Source organism: Mustela lutreola, chromosome 18 (genome assembly GCF_030435805.1).
Source record: "Mustela lutreola isolate mMusLut2 chromosome 18, mMusLut2.pri, whole genome shotgun sequence".
Taxonomy (NCBI): Eukaryota; Metazoa; Chordata; class Mammalia; order Carnivora; family Mustelidae; genus Mustela; species Mustela lutreola.
The window spans coordinates 1,574,332-1,588,453 of NC_081307.1; the positions used below are offsets into that span (position 1 = coordinate 1,574,332).

The window sequence follows — 14,122 nt, forward strand, 5'->3', positions numbered from 1 at the left end:
TACATTGATTTCTGCTCTAATTTTTATTTTTTTCTACTTCCTTTAGGGTTTTTTTTTTTTAATGATTTTATTTGACACAGAGAGAATTAGTGAGAGGGAATACAGGCAGGAGGAATGGGAGACGGAGAAGCAGCCTTCCTGAGCAGGAAGCTCTGATGCAGGGCTCTGTCCCAGGACCCTAGGACCATGTCCTGAGCCAAAGGCAGATGATTAACCAACTGAACCACCCGGGAGCCCCTCCTTACTTTAGATTTGATTTTGTTGTTGTTGCCTAAAATGGAAGCTTAGATAATTGACTTTAATCTTTTTTTTTCTAATATTTGCATTCAGTACTGTATTTTCCCTTTAAGCAGCATTCCACACATTTTGCTACATTGTATTTTGTTGAGACTGGTCTCCTGTCATTTAGAAGTGTGTCATTTAATCTCCATGTATTTTGGACTTCTTCAGCTATCTTCTGTTACTGATTTTTGATTCCATTGCAGTCTGAGAACATACTTGGTATAATTTTTATTTTTAAAAATTTGTTGTGTTTTGTGGCCCAGAATTATTCTGTCTTGATGAGTGTTCCATATGAGCTTAAGAAGAATGTGTGTTGCACTATTATGGGGCGAAATTGTCTGTGTACATCTGTTGTACGGTAATTGATGGTGGTGTTAAGTGTGCCATGTCTGGACTGAATGTCCACATTTGTCAGATACTTGTTGCCCTGCTGCTGGATCGGCCCATTAATGATGGAGAAGTGTTGAAGTCACCAGCTGTGATAATGCAATTGTTTATTTCTCCCTGCAGTTCTGTTAGGTTGTGTCTCACCTGTGTTGATCAGGCACACATACGTTAAGGATAATTGTGTCTTCTTGGTCAGTCGATTTCTTTATCATTATGTAATGCTGCTCTTTATGCCTGATAATTTTCCTTCTCTGAAATCTGCTTTGTCTGAAATTCATGTGGCTACACCATTGTTCCTGTGATTAGTGTTACTTTGGATTTTTTTTAATGTATCCTAGCATTTAACTTGTTGATATTTAAGTTGTTTCATTTTTCATCAAAATATAATTCACAAAGCATAATAGTGGCCATTTTAAAGTGTACTCTTCTCTGGGTTTTAGTATATTTACTGTGTATATGGTACATAAGTCACTTCTGTCTAATTCCAGAATGCTTCCATCATCCGAAAAATAAACCTCTTAGTTTATTAGAGTTCCAATTCTCCCCTCCCCTTATTCCCTGGTAATCATGAATCTACTTTCTGTTTTTATGGATTTGCCTTTTATGGAACATCTCATATCAGTGGAATTGTATAACATGTGACCTTTTCTGTCTGGCTTCCTTTAACCTGAGAGTAGAATGTTTTCAGACTTCACTCGTGTTGTAGCATGTAACAGTTTATTCCTTTTTATGGTTGTGTAAGAGGCTCTTCCACATTTTATGTATCCATTCATCAGTTGATGGACGTTGGGTATATGCTCTTTTGGCTGTTACGAGCAGCGCTGCTGTGCACATTCATGTACAGGTTGTGGCAGGAACATCTGTTGTCAGTTCTGTCGGTGTCATACCCCTAGACGTAGAACTGCTGGGTAATTTTATGTGTGTAACTTCTTGAGGAGCTACTGAGCTGTTTGCTGCCTTAGCCACACTGTTTTACATTCTCACCGACAATACAGGAGGGTTCCAGCTTCTCCGCCTTCTTGCCAGCACTTTTCTTCTTTTTTTTTTCTTTTTCTTTTTCTTCTTTTACCATAGTTGTCCTAGTGGGTGTGACGTGGCATCTGCATGTGCTTTTGATTCGCAATTCCCCAATCACTAAGGATGTCGAACATCCCGACATGTGCTCTTGACCGTCTGTGTATCATCTTTGGAGAAATGTCTATTCAAAATTCTTTGGCTTGTTTTTAAATTAGGTTATTTGTCTTTTTGTTGTTGAGTTCTAAGAGTATATTTGCATATTCTGGTTATTAGGTCCTTGTCAGACAAATGATTTGCAGATACTCTCTCCCATTCTGTGGGTTGTCTTTTCACGTTCTCCGTAGTGTCCTTTGACACACGAAAGTTTTTATTTTGATCAAGTTCAGTTTATCTAATATTTCTTATTGCTTTGTGTATCATGTCTAAGAAAGCTTTCCCGATCCAAAGTCATACAGATTTTCACCTATTTTCTCTGAGTGTTACAGTTTTTACTCTTACATTTAAATCTTTGATCCATTTTGAGTTATATTTTTGTGTATGTGTGACGTTGCTGTTCCAAGTTCATTCTTTTGCATGTAGATATTCACTTGTCCCAGTAGTAGGCACTCGAAAAGACTGTTTTTCCCCCCATTAAATGGTCTTGGCATCCTTGTGAAAAATCAGTTGACCATAAATGTATGGGTTGTAAATACTTTCTTTTTGAATACTTGGGAAATCTACACTATAAAGTAAAACCATTCCTAAAGTAGTAAAACCATTCTTGGTTAAGTGAAATGGGTCTCTATTATGGCACTGTGAGTTTGGGTTTGCTTTTCACAGCAAACGCTGCCTAACCCAGTATTCACAGATGTTCCAAGTTATTTAGTCATGTGTTATGCAACTTTTGTTTATCTGAGAACAAATGCATAAATGGTAAGTTGAGTACTAATATTACCTAATAGCATTTGTTCACTGAGGCTAAGTTATATGATTTATTTATTTATTTACTTAAGATTTTATTTGAGAGTGAGAGAGTGCGGGAGCAGGAGGAAGGGACAGAGGGAGAAGCAGTCTCCTTGCTCAGCAGAGCGCCTGATGTGGAACTCAAACCCAAGAGACTGGGATCATGACCTGAGCCAAAGGCAGATGCTTAACCAACTGAGCCACATAGGCACCCCAGTTATACAATTTAGAATGCCATCATGAAGTTCAAGAACTTCAACAATGTGTAACTGAGGCAGGGAAAGTGATCGACCTAAAGGTATACAGTTGGTGAGTAGGATCGCCAGGATTATGAACCGAGACCCCCTCCCGTGATGTACTACATAACTATGATGTAAGGTCTGAGATGGTCTCAGGAGAGAAAGGTCCAGGCTAATTTGGTCACCAGTGTAAGGAGCAGGTGGCTTTCTGTAGATGAATGTGAAATTACGGTTTGGTATGAAGTCCTTCTCTCCGACACTAGCAGGGTCAGTCTTTGGTTGATTAACTTAAAAAGTCAGTTTAAACAAGTACTCTTAGGGAATGGTACATACAGTTTTTAGCATTTTATTTGGAAAAAATGTATGTACATTTATTCTCCATTGAAACAGTGCCAGGTCTTTTCTCTGGAAACTGGCCTGCAGATTAGATTTCTGAGTTATCACAGCACTTGGGTCGCTCAATAGGTTAGGCATCTACCTTCGGTTCAGGTCATGACCTCGGGGTCCTGGGATGGAGTCCCACATTGGGCTCCCTGTTCAGCAGGGAATCACCTCCCATTGCCCCTTTCCCTGCTCATACTGTCTGTCTGTGTCTCAAATAAATAAAAAGAATCTTTTTAAAAAAAGCTTTCTATGTTGTCTTTTTTTGCATTCAGTTTCAGTTTCTTTAACTGAATTGAGTGAGAATCCTGTGATCACTCCCTCCCTGCCTGGTACTTGGTCATCTCACCCATACCTAACTTAGCAAAAATTGTCTTATTGATTTCTTTGTATCAAATCTTTCCAAAGTAGCTGTGTTAGTTTTCAAAAGAACAGTGATTTTTTTTGCAGTCATATTTTGTTGGTTTACATAGTGTTTAATGAAGCTATATAATTACGAAGTAAGTGTAGGTGTCCTTAACTAGTTTGGGAATCATCACATTTGATTCTTGCTGACTAAACAGGTCATGGAGTAGCAGAGTCACAGGGGAATTAGATAGTAATTTATTGCCTCTAAGCATATAAGCCTACCGGGGTATCACAGTATTGTAAAGGGGAAACACAGGATAGCTAATCCTGTGAGACCAATACTTGGAAATAGGTTATGAAAGATTTGGAACATCTGTTCAATGGGACACTCAGCATGCACATAAAATATTAATAGAAATGTATGTGTTTTATGTAAAGACATTCAAGTTATATTTTTTGATGGGAAATTTTTTTTAATAGAATGGGTTTTTATTTTTTATTTTTTTATTCTTTTTTTAGATTTTATTTATTTATTTGACAGAGAGAGAGAGAGGTAACAAGGAGGCAGAGAGACAGGCAGAGAGAGGGGGGAAAGTAGGCTCCCGGCTGAGCAGAGAGTCTGATGTGAGGCTTGATCTCAGGATCCTGAGATATGACCTGAGCTGAAGGCAGAGGCTTAACCCACTGAGCCACCCAGGTGCCCCTAATTGGGAAATAGTTTAGAAGAGCATGAATATTTGTGTGTGTGTGTGTGTGTGTGTGTGTACACATATGTGTGTGTACACACATACATAGAGAAGGTCTGGGGTTTCCATTCAAGATGGTGGCATAGGAGGATCTTGAACTCATCTCTTCTATGAAATACACACTGAATCTATAGCTCCATATGGAAAATTTTCCTGTGGAAAAAACCCTACAACTAGCTGAGTGACTCCTACACATTAAGTGAGTAAGGAAAAAAACCTATGTTGAAGTAAGAATCAGTCTTGCCATAAACCCCACCCCTGGTACAGCGACCTGGGATTGGGAGGGTACTCAAAACCCCAGGCTTCTCCCTGAGGAGCAAAGGGTTTGAGCCCCACTTCTGGCACCCCAACTTCCAAGATGTACATCTAAGAGACAAGACCCCAAAACATCCAGCTTTAAAAGCCATCAGAGCTTGCACCCATGAGACCCACAAGGCTATAGCAAACTGAGAAACCGTTCTTAAAGCAGTCGCGCGAGTAGACTGACCCACCCTGGAACTCAGCACAGAAGCAGCAGACTGAAATGGGTTCAGATTTCTGTGAAAGAGGCTCATTTGCTTATCTTAAAGCCCTGAAGGGCAGGCATCTAATTTAACGTGGATCTGGGAGCCTAGTAAGGTATTCTCCAAAGATGGAGCTGATGGGTACCATCTTTGGGCTGTCCCTCTACCTCGCTTCTGCTTTCTGGTATCTCCTGGAAAGGAGCTTGAATGCTCGTATGATGCCCCGAGGTTTGCAGTTGCTACCCAGGGTATACCTCTAGATCACTTGGCTCTAGCGGCCAGCAAGCCTCACACTCACGGTAGTGAGTATCACAGTATTTACAACAACCAAGACTTGAAAATAACTAAAGTGTCCACCAACGGGGTGAATGGATAAAGAAAATGTGTGTGTATACAATGGAATATTACTCAACCATAAAAAGAAGGAAGTCTTGCCATTTGCAACAACATGGATGGACCTTGAGAATATTGTGCTGAGTGAAATAAGTCAGACAGAGAAAGAGAAATACTGTATGATCTCCCTCACATGTGGAATCTAAAAAACAAAACAAAATCAAGTCATAGAGAACAGATTGGTGGTTGCCAGAGGCGAGGATGTGGAGGAAATTGATGAAGGGTCCAGTGGTATAAACTTCCAGTTAATAAGATAAGCCTTGGGGATGTAATGTACATCATAGTGACTGTAGTAAATAATACTGTGTATTATTGTATATTAATTTTATTATTTTCTATTAGAAATATGTATTATTAGCCCCAGGGTTACAGGTCTGTGAATTGTTAGGCTTACACACTTCCCAGCACTCACTGTAGTACATACCTTCCCCAATGTCCACAACCCCACCACCCTCTCCCTACACCCCTCCCCCCAGCAACCCTCAGTTTGTTTTGTGAGATTAAGAGTCTCTTATGGTTTGTCTCCCTCCCAATCCAATCTTTTTTTTTTTTTTAAGATTTTATTTATTTGGGGCGCCTGGGTGGCTCAGTGGGTTAAGCCGCTGCCTTCGGCTCAGGTCATGATCTCAGGGTCCTGGGATCGAGTCCCGCATCGGGCTCTCTGCTCAGCAGTGAGCCTGCTTCCTCCTCTCTCTCTCTGCCTGCCTCTCTGCCTACTTGTGATCTCTCTCTGTCAAATAAATAAATAAAATCTTTAAAAAAAAAAAAAAAAAAAAAAAAAGATTTTATTTATTTATTGGACAGACAGAAATCACAAGTAGGCAGAGAGAGAGGAGGAAGCAGGATCCCCATTGAGCAGAGAGCCCGATGTGGGGCTCGATTCCAGGACCCTGTGATCATGACCTGAGCCGAAAGCAGAGGCTTTAACCCACTGAGCCACCCAGGTGCCCCCCTCCGAATCCAATCTTGTTTCATTTTTCTTTCCCTACCCCCACACCCCCCACTTTGCCTCTCAAATTCCTCATATTAGGGAGATTGTATGATAATTGTCTTTCTCTGATTATTTCATTCAGCATACCCTCTAGTTCCATCCACGTCATTGCACATGGCAAGATTTCATTTCTTTTGATGGCTGCGTAGTATATTATATATATATATATATTTTTTTAAATATTTTTATTTATTTATTTGACAGAGATCACAAGTAGGAAGAGAGGCAGGCAGAGAGAGAGGAGGAAACAGGCTCCCTGCTGAGGAGAGAGCCTGATGTGGGGCTCGATCCCAGGACCCTGGAATCATGACCTGAGCCGAAGGCAGAGGCCTTAACTCACTGAGCTACCCAGGCTCCGTATATTATTACATATTTAAAGTTGCTAAAGCTTAAGAGTTCTTAGTACAAGAAAAAAATGTGTATGTTTGGTGATGGATGTTAACTAGTTTTAGGGTGATCATTTCACAACAGATTAAACTATGGAATTTTTATGTTGTACGCCTGAAACTAACATGTGTCCATTATATGTCAGTTTCTTTAAAAAGTAATTGATATTTTATTTTTTAAAAAATTATTTATTTATTAGACAGAGATCACAAGTAGGCAGAGAGGCAGGCAGAGAGAGTGACAGGGAAGCAGGCTCCCTGCTGAGCAGAAAGCCCAATGTGGGGCTTGAACCCATAACCCTGGGAACATGACCTGAGCTAATGACAGAGGCCTTAACCCACTGAACCAGCCAGGCACCCCAAAAGTAATTTATATTTTAAAGAGAAAGACTATGGCACCTGGGTGGCTCAGTCAGTTAAGCATCTGCCTTCGGTTGAGGTCTTGATTTCAGGGTCTTGGAATGAACCCTGGCATCAGGCTCCCAGCTCAGCAGAGAGCCGGCTTCTCCCTCTGCCCCTCCTCCCACTTGTTCTCTCCATCTCTCTCCCTCAAATAAATAAAATCTTTTAAAAAAAAAAAAGTAAAGAGAAAGACCAAAACAAAGTCTGGAAGGATGTGAATCGCTGTGTTAAATAGCGAAGAAAAATAAACATTAACAGTGCTTAACTGCAGAGCATTAGAGAGTGGGTGATTTTTTTTTTCTCTCTTACATAAGTATTTCTTGGTTGGTTGAAAGTTTGACAGTGAACATTTGTTACTTTTAAAATTAAGAAGAAAAAGCTGTTTCTATTTTGAGAAGAGCCTCTTTGAAATGTATAATTAAAAGAAATAAAATGCCTGTAGAGTTAGGCAACAGGAGAGAATGGTCTTGGTGAGGGGCCCCCTTTCCCATAATCTTAGGAAGTGAGCAGACCCCCTGATGTCCTGTGTGTGTTCCCCTGCAGTAATACGGCCTCTTATTCTTTCTCTGATCTTATTTTTCTATGTAAAATGTGGTATTAGTGCAATCATTTTTTTCTTTCTGGTTTGATTTTCAGGAAGATTTCGACGTCGATCACTTTGTGTCTGACTGTAGGAAGCGTGTCCAGCTGGAGGAACTAAGAGGAGATCTGGAACTCTACTATAAACTTCTTAAAATACCCATGGTCGAGCTCATCAACAAGGATTATGCAGATTTTGTCAACCTTTCCACAAACTTGGTAAACCTGAAATTCACAAGTCCTACACACACACACACACACACACACACACACTTTCTCTCTCCTTCATATTTATTAAAAGGGCAGAGTTTTTAGAAACCTTTCAGTTGATTACCCCACCAACCTCACCAGAAACTTGAAGAAATTACCAATTTCATTAATAAAAGAACTAAACATTTGGAATACATTTTTTTGTTTGTTTTAGTTTTTATTCATTTAAGGTTGCTCTAGTTTGATTATCTTTCAAATTCATTAGTCAACAGTGAAAAGTAAAGGATAATAATACCCAAGGGGTTGTTTTATTAGTTGCTAAGTGATTACCCTGAAGTCTTCCTTGATTTAGACTAATTTGTAGGAGCAAATGTCCACCACTCTTACATTGTTTAATTTACTCCCAGGTATATCTGTTAGCCAGAGCTAGGTTGAGGGAATATTGGCCAATATTGATATTTAAAAAGTTTGGTTTTATAAAAATATAAGAATGATTTGCAGTGAGCTTATCAATTGTTTGTAAAAGCCGTTTAGAAATGTTGAATTTTGTTACTTGGCAGAAAAGTCTCCTTGTTGATGCTTCATTTTGTTTTAAATCTGTTTGTCCAGAGAAGCACAGAAAGTTGCAGCTCCGTGGGAATTTCAAGAAGCATTAAAATTAATGATGCACATTTGCTTTTGGGAAATATACCACTAAGATAAATATCCCAATAGGATTAAAAACCTAGAAAATTTTACTTCTGTTTAATTTCTGTTTTTCTCAAGGCTTATAATAATGTTTAAGAGAGACGTAGCCCGTCAGACTTTCACATCAGCTGGCTGAGTATCATCAATTACAGACAGAGAACTGTTTACCTTCTGTGAAAATTTTTCACATTCATTTAAAATGTCATCTAAAGGCAAATTGTTCTTAAGGAAACTTTCGTTTCTCATGACTTCCCTTATTTTTATAGTTTCATGTATTTCAACAGATTTTTTTCATGTTCTATGAACAACATTAATGGCCAAATAACACTTCTGTTGTTTAGCTAGTTAGGTAGCAAAATACGGTTGTGCCAAAAAAATAACTTAAATCTGGTACTGCTTTGATCATTAAATAGATACGTCACTATTACTCCTTATCGTGATGTGTTTGTGCCAACCTGGTTTTGCCTTTAGGTTGGCATGGACAAAGCCCTCAATCAACTTTCTGTGCCTTTGGGACAGTTACGAGAAGTTCTGGTAAGTCCCCAATTAATGAAAACAGTCTGCTGTGACGCCTGTTGTCCTCGTCGGCTTTTCTCTAAGAATTCTTTTCATCTGTTAGTTTGGTGGTACTGGTGGTTGTATTTTAACGGTTCATGATTATAATATTCACCTTCAGAAGAGTTGTAAATGATTTTGTTTTTGCATATGCTAAAAACATGTTCGATTTGAAGAAGACATATTCTCAGAGTAGACAACCTTAAAATGTCATGGGAGAGGAAGCATATTTCCAAATTCAACTTATTAATGCCACTTTGGTCATATGTAAGTGGTTTCTAACTTATGAATGACTTGTATTTTAACAGTTTGTAATCTTCTAAATATCCCCCCCCCCACCCCACGTAATCTACGTGTGGTTAGGTTCCTGGGCTGATCTACAAAAACTGTGTAATCCCTAATGGAACTGAAGGATAATATAAATAAAATGTAATACTTAATAAATGTTACATTTGCATGTTCTCTCAGAAAAATCTCTGTTGTGGGAATGGACTCCCCACCTCTAAGCCATTGGGAATAGGAACTCCACCTGGGTGAACAGTGGAGGGGCAGTTGTGGCATCACTTCTAACAGAAAACTGTGCTGCCCTGTCTCCCCCCCCCCCCCGTCTGTGTCTGGTGCCCTGACTTACAGCCTCTGTCCGTTCTGATGCCCTGTCGTAAACTTGTCATAAACGACACCATCCTTCCTTGTGTGTCTCCTCTAGCTTGAGTGGCCTCGTGCGTCCCTCCCCTAAGACAGTGCCTGCATCCTAGAGAGAATATAAGGAGAACATAATTTAAGGGAAGACACAGTACATGGTTAGAACCAAGAAAAATGCGGAGTAATGAAAATATCAGTGCTGAGAAGCCTAGGGGAGGGGCAGGCAGGAAAGAGTTTGTGAAACAGGTAAAAATCTTGAGTTGTGCCTTGAGGTAGCCAATACTTTCCATGGTTTATGTCTCATTTGAATTTTACAAAATCTTGTTAAAGGTACTTTTCCTTGGAATGGAAGGGATTTTCATGGTCCGCTGTTGGATTCCACACCAGCCGCTGTGGGGCTCTCCCACTGCCTCCTTGGTGTGCCTCTTCCTCCCAGGGCCTCATAGTGGTGTTGTTTCCCAAGCCTAGTCTTCCTTTGGCCTCCCACTCTTCTCTCGAACCCCCTCCCTGGAGGCAGATTTGCTCTACTCACACAGGCTCCCGTCCCGCCTCACCCCCTGCCATCACCGTATCCCCTCCCTTTTCCATGGCCTGTTTTTATGGCCACTTTGGTCCTGCTCAGCCACAAGCCTGACCTGCCTTTCTGGTCCCAACTCTGAAGCTGTTCTGTGAGATTCTCAGACCACTGAGGGATACGACTATATCTGTCTTCATTGCATCCCTGTGGGCTGCCACAATACTGACGTCCAGGAGGTGTTTCATAATGTTGATGGAGTGAATTAATTCACCTTCCTGTGGAATTTTTGTGATATGCCTACTTCATTCTAGTTGTTTCTGTTAACCTTTGTTTTGGCCCTAATTCCTAATTATCTCTTTATTCATTAGCTTCTGGACATGTTTCTCTACCTCTGTGCTCTGCCTTTTTCTGGTCTTCTGTTCTTCATTCTTGATTCCTGGTATTTCCATACCCACATTTCATCATCATGCATCAGTGCTTTGACATTCTTTCGTTCTCCAAAATATGCAGAATCTAAAGACCTCATCTCAGTGAAGTTGGCCCTCCATTCCTATTTCTGCTTCTCTCCAGAAGGAAGCCTGCAGTGCACATGGCTGTGTGCCTGTCTGACCCTGCCCCTGAGTGTGTGCACTTACATCTGCTCCCCATCCCCTCCCCACCTCGGCAGCTGTGTACACATGGCTTTCAGAGTCCGATTTGAGCCCCGTCGCATTTCCAGACTCTCCTGTACTTTGCTTCATATTATCTGTTCTCCATTCTAAGCCCCCTCATCCCCATAACTTTCACTGTATATGTCATTCTTCTTCTGGCCATGTGACCCTGCCTTCGTGTCATTATGCCCCCAGATCATGAGTCCCCTCAACAGTAACTGTGTCTGGTATATCATGTTGGTTTTTTTTGTTTTTTTTTTTTTTTTTTTTTGTCAATATCTGCATAGTACTGGTGCACAGGTATTAAGTTCTATGGAATTGAATGAGATGTAGGAACTTGATAATGTGACAAAACAATGTCTGTAATACGTTTTATTTATTATTCTTTTAAAGAGTCTCAGGTCATCAGTCAGTGAAGGAATTCGGGCAGTAGATGAACGAATGTGTAAACAAGAGAACATAAGGAAGAAAAAGGTACCCTCCAGTAGATGTCTTATGCTGTATGCCAGTTGAAGCCCTCTCCTCTTGTCTCCGTGAACTTGTCAGCACTATTCAGCTGTTTTTCTTTATTTTTTAAATTTAGCTTTTTTTCAAAGCTCTCACGCATGTGCATTTTATGCATTATGTCACGTTATCTACCTGAAATAAGAAGACAGAATTTCAGAAGTACCCACACGATCTCAAGATCACCCACTTTTTCCAGAACAAGAAACCGTGATAACTGTTGTCGGTGCAGCGCTTGACAGTTAACGACTGTATAAATTGTCAGCGGCCCTGTAAAGAAAATAGGCCTATCTTAGAGACTAGGGGAGAAGTGGGCTTTCCAAAGCAAACTCAGGATTCTGCCGTAGGTTTGTTGTTATTTTCTGATCCTGTGTTCTTTATGTTCTCGTGTTCACTTTAATTTTTTCGATTCCCAGTAGTTAGCATGCGGTGTTGGCTTAGTTTCAGGTGTGTGAGACAGGCAATGGCTCTGTACATCTGAGGACTCACCCCGGGAGTGTGCCCCTTAGTGCTATCTCCAGTTCCAAGTGTCCCCGATGTCATTCATGATCATAACGATGTAGGGGCACAGCGGGCATTGGGAGTCTGGGCTTCTGACTCTCACCTGCTGCTCTGTACAATGTTTCCTATGTCTATTATTAGCATATTTGTTAAAATCTCAGTGGGGAGAAGCCTGTTTGAGGGACCTTCTGTTTAATTCGCCTCTGGATCTCCTCACAGCTTTTGTCCAAAGAATGCTTGTCGTGCGCTTCCAGACAAAACAGTAAGCTTTGTGAGAGTAGGGTGTATTTCTTGCTTTATTTTCTCGTGTCCCCCCCCCACCCCCCGTCGGAATGAATGTCGAGCTCCTATTTATTGAATGGATGACTTTGTATTTTTTTGTTCTTTAAGGATGAGAGTTTTCATAATGTCCCTCAACCTCTTTGATAATATTTGTAGTGTAAAAGGTCTTTAATGATTTGGTGCTTGGGCATATAGGTATATGCACATGTAAACTGAGAGGGCCAGTACGATCGGAAGCCAAAGTTAAAACATGAATAAAGGGCCATAAGAAAACAAATGGAGGGGCGCCTGGTGGCTCAGTTGTTTAAATGTCCGACTCTTGATTATGGCTCAGGTCATGATCTCAGGATCATGAGATTGAGCCCCGCATTGAGCTCTGTGCTCAGCAGGATGTCTGCTCAAGATTCTCTCTCTCCCTCTGCCCCTCCCCTGCATGCGCACATGCAGTCTCTCTCTCTCTCTCTCTCAAATAAACAAATCTTTTTAAAAAAATAGGAAAGGGGGCGCCTGGGTGGCTCAGTGGATTAAGTCTCTGCCTTCAGCTCGGGTCATGGTCTCAGGATCCTGGGATCGAGCCCCACATGGGGCTCTCTGCTCAGCAGGAGACTGTTTCCCCTTCTCTCTCTCTGCCTGCTTCTCTGCCTACTTGTGATTTCTGTCTGTCAAATAAATAAATAAAATCTTTAAAAAAAAACATAAAAAAATAAAAAAAATAGGAAAGAAATGCCCATAGAAAGATTAAGGATGGGGAAAAGAAGAAATAAGAGTATAGAATATGAGAAAGCAAAGTCTAGGGTTTGTTTTTTTTTCCTCTATAAACTTGCAATAGAATATGGAAGTATGCTTATTCTAGAACTAAGATTGGCATTCTTGAGAATTCTGTGTTTCATAGAAATATTCAAAATATAGCATGCCCTATATATTTGAAGTTAACTTTTGGTCTTATATTTTCCTGCATTTAGCATGGGAAATAAACATGATTAAGAGTAAAGATGGTGACGTTTTTTGTTTGCTTAATTTTTATTTTTATAGATGTGTGTGTTGAGGCTTATACAAGTTATTTGATCAGTTGAAAAGATTGAAAAAATCTTAAATTCACAAAGTTTTAAAGAAACCTCTGCACTAGAAGTAAGCAGGTAAGCATTTTTTTTTAACTAAGTAGCACATAAATTAATACTTCACATCCAATCTAATTAGGCGGGGACGGCTTAGTTAGAATTCATTTCTGAACAAGAAGAAAATCCAGGTTTGTGGCTAGAATGTAGCTCCAGGAGAGTGGAGAGCATGAAATGGTGAAATCTATAACACGTTCCTATAAACCCTTTGTTTATAGACCACAGTTCCAACACGTCATTATGCTTGCAGTGGAAAAGTATATTTGGAATCACCTTCCCTGAGGACTAGCAAAGTCCTGTTGATCTTTAAGGCATACTTACCATTCATCTTGGTTTTTGTCCATCTCATTTTTTTTCCTAGACATGCCCAGAGTATTACCATTGATGTATTTTGCACCAGCATTATATTATTATGAAACAGTATAGGACATATCCAGTTGAAATTTACAAACAGGAAAGAAAAAACTTATGAAATAGGAAAAAGATGATGGCTCTCTTTGTTATACTGTGATTGTCTTGTTCCCTTCCTGGTGTGAATTTTCAATTAGCCAGGATAGATGAGTGACTCAGAAAATGAGTAGTTAGGTCCTGTCAGCACCGTGAGACTCACAGTGGTGCAGTGGGAGTAGCTGGGGCTGGTCCTACACATACCAGTTGGGATGCCTGCGTCAAGGTCACCTGGTGCCCTGAGTGCTCTGTTGTGTGACGCTAACAGTCCCTCCCCTTGCAGGCGGAGTTAGGTTTCTAAATTTTAGGAATTAAGGTTTTAGATTTGGAAGGAACTTGAGAGACCATATGCTCCACATGTCTCATGATGGAGATTAAGAATGGACACATCCCAAAGGAAGCGATTCTCTGGTCCT

General features: G+C 40.3%; 1 protein-coding gene across 5 annotated transcripts in view; it reads left to right on the plus strand.

The window, feature by feature from the left end:
- The window catches only part of LOC131820358 (conserved oligomeric Golgi complex subunit 2-like), a 263,130-nt gene that overhangs the window by 232,401 nt on the left and 16,607 nt on the right, over positions 1–14,122 (plus strand). Inside the window, exons 2-5 of one of the 5 annotated variants that reach the window (XM_059155920.1) lie at positions 7,654–7,815; positions 8,965–9,027; positions 11,251–11,331; positions 13,177–13,781. The exons of 2 other annotated variants lie outside the window; for them this stretch is intronic. In XM_059155920.1, coding sequence (XP_059011903.1) covers positions 7,654–7,815; positions 8,965–9,027; positions 11,251–11,331; positions 13,177–13,209 — 339 coding nt within the window. In that variant the 3' untranslated portion in view covers positions 13,210–13,781. Of the gene's footprint in view, positions 1–7,653; positions 7,816–8,964; positions 9,028–11,250; positions 11,332–13,176; positions 13,782–14,122 lie in introns of those variants that run through there. 2 more of the 5 variants (XM_059155919.1, XR_009349604.1) reach the window with 2 other exon arrangements.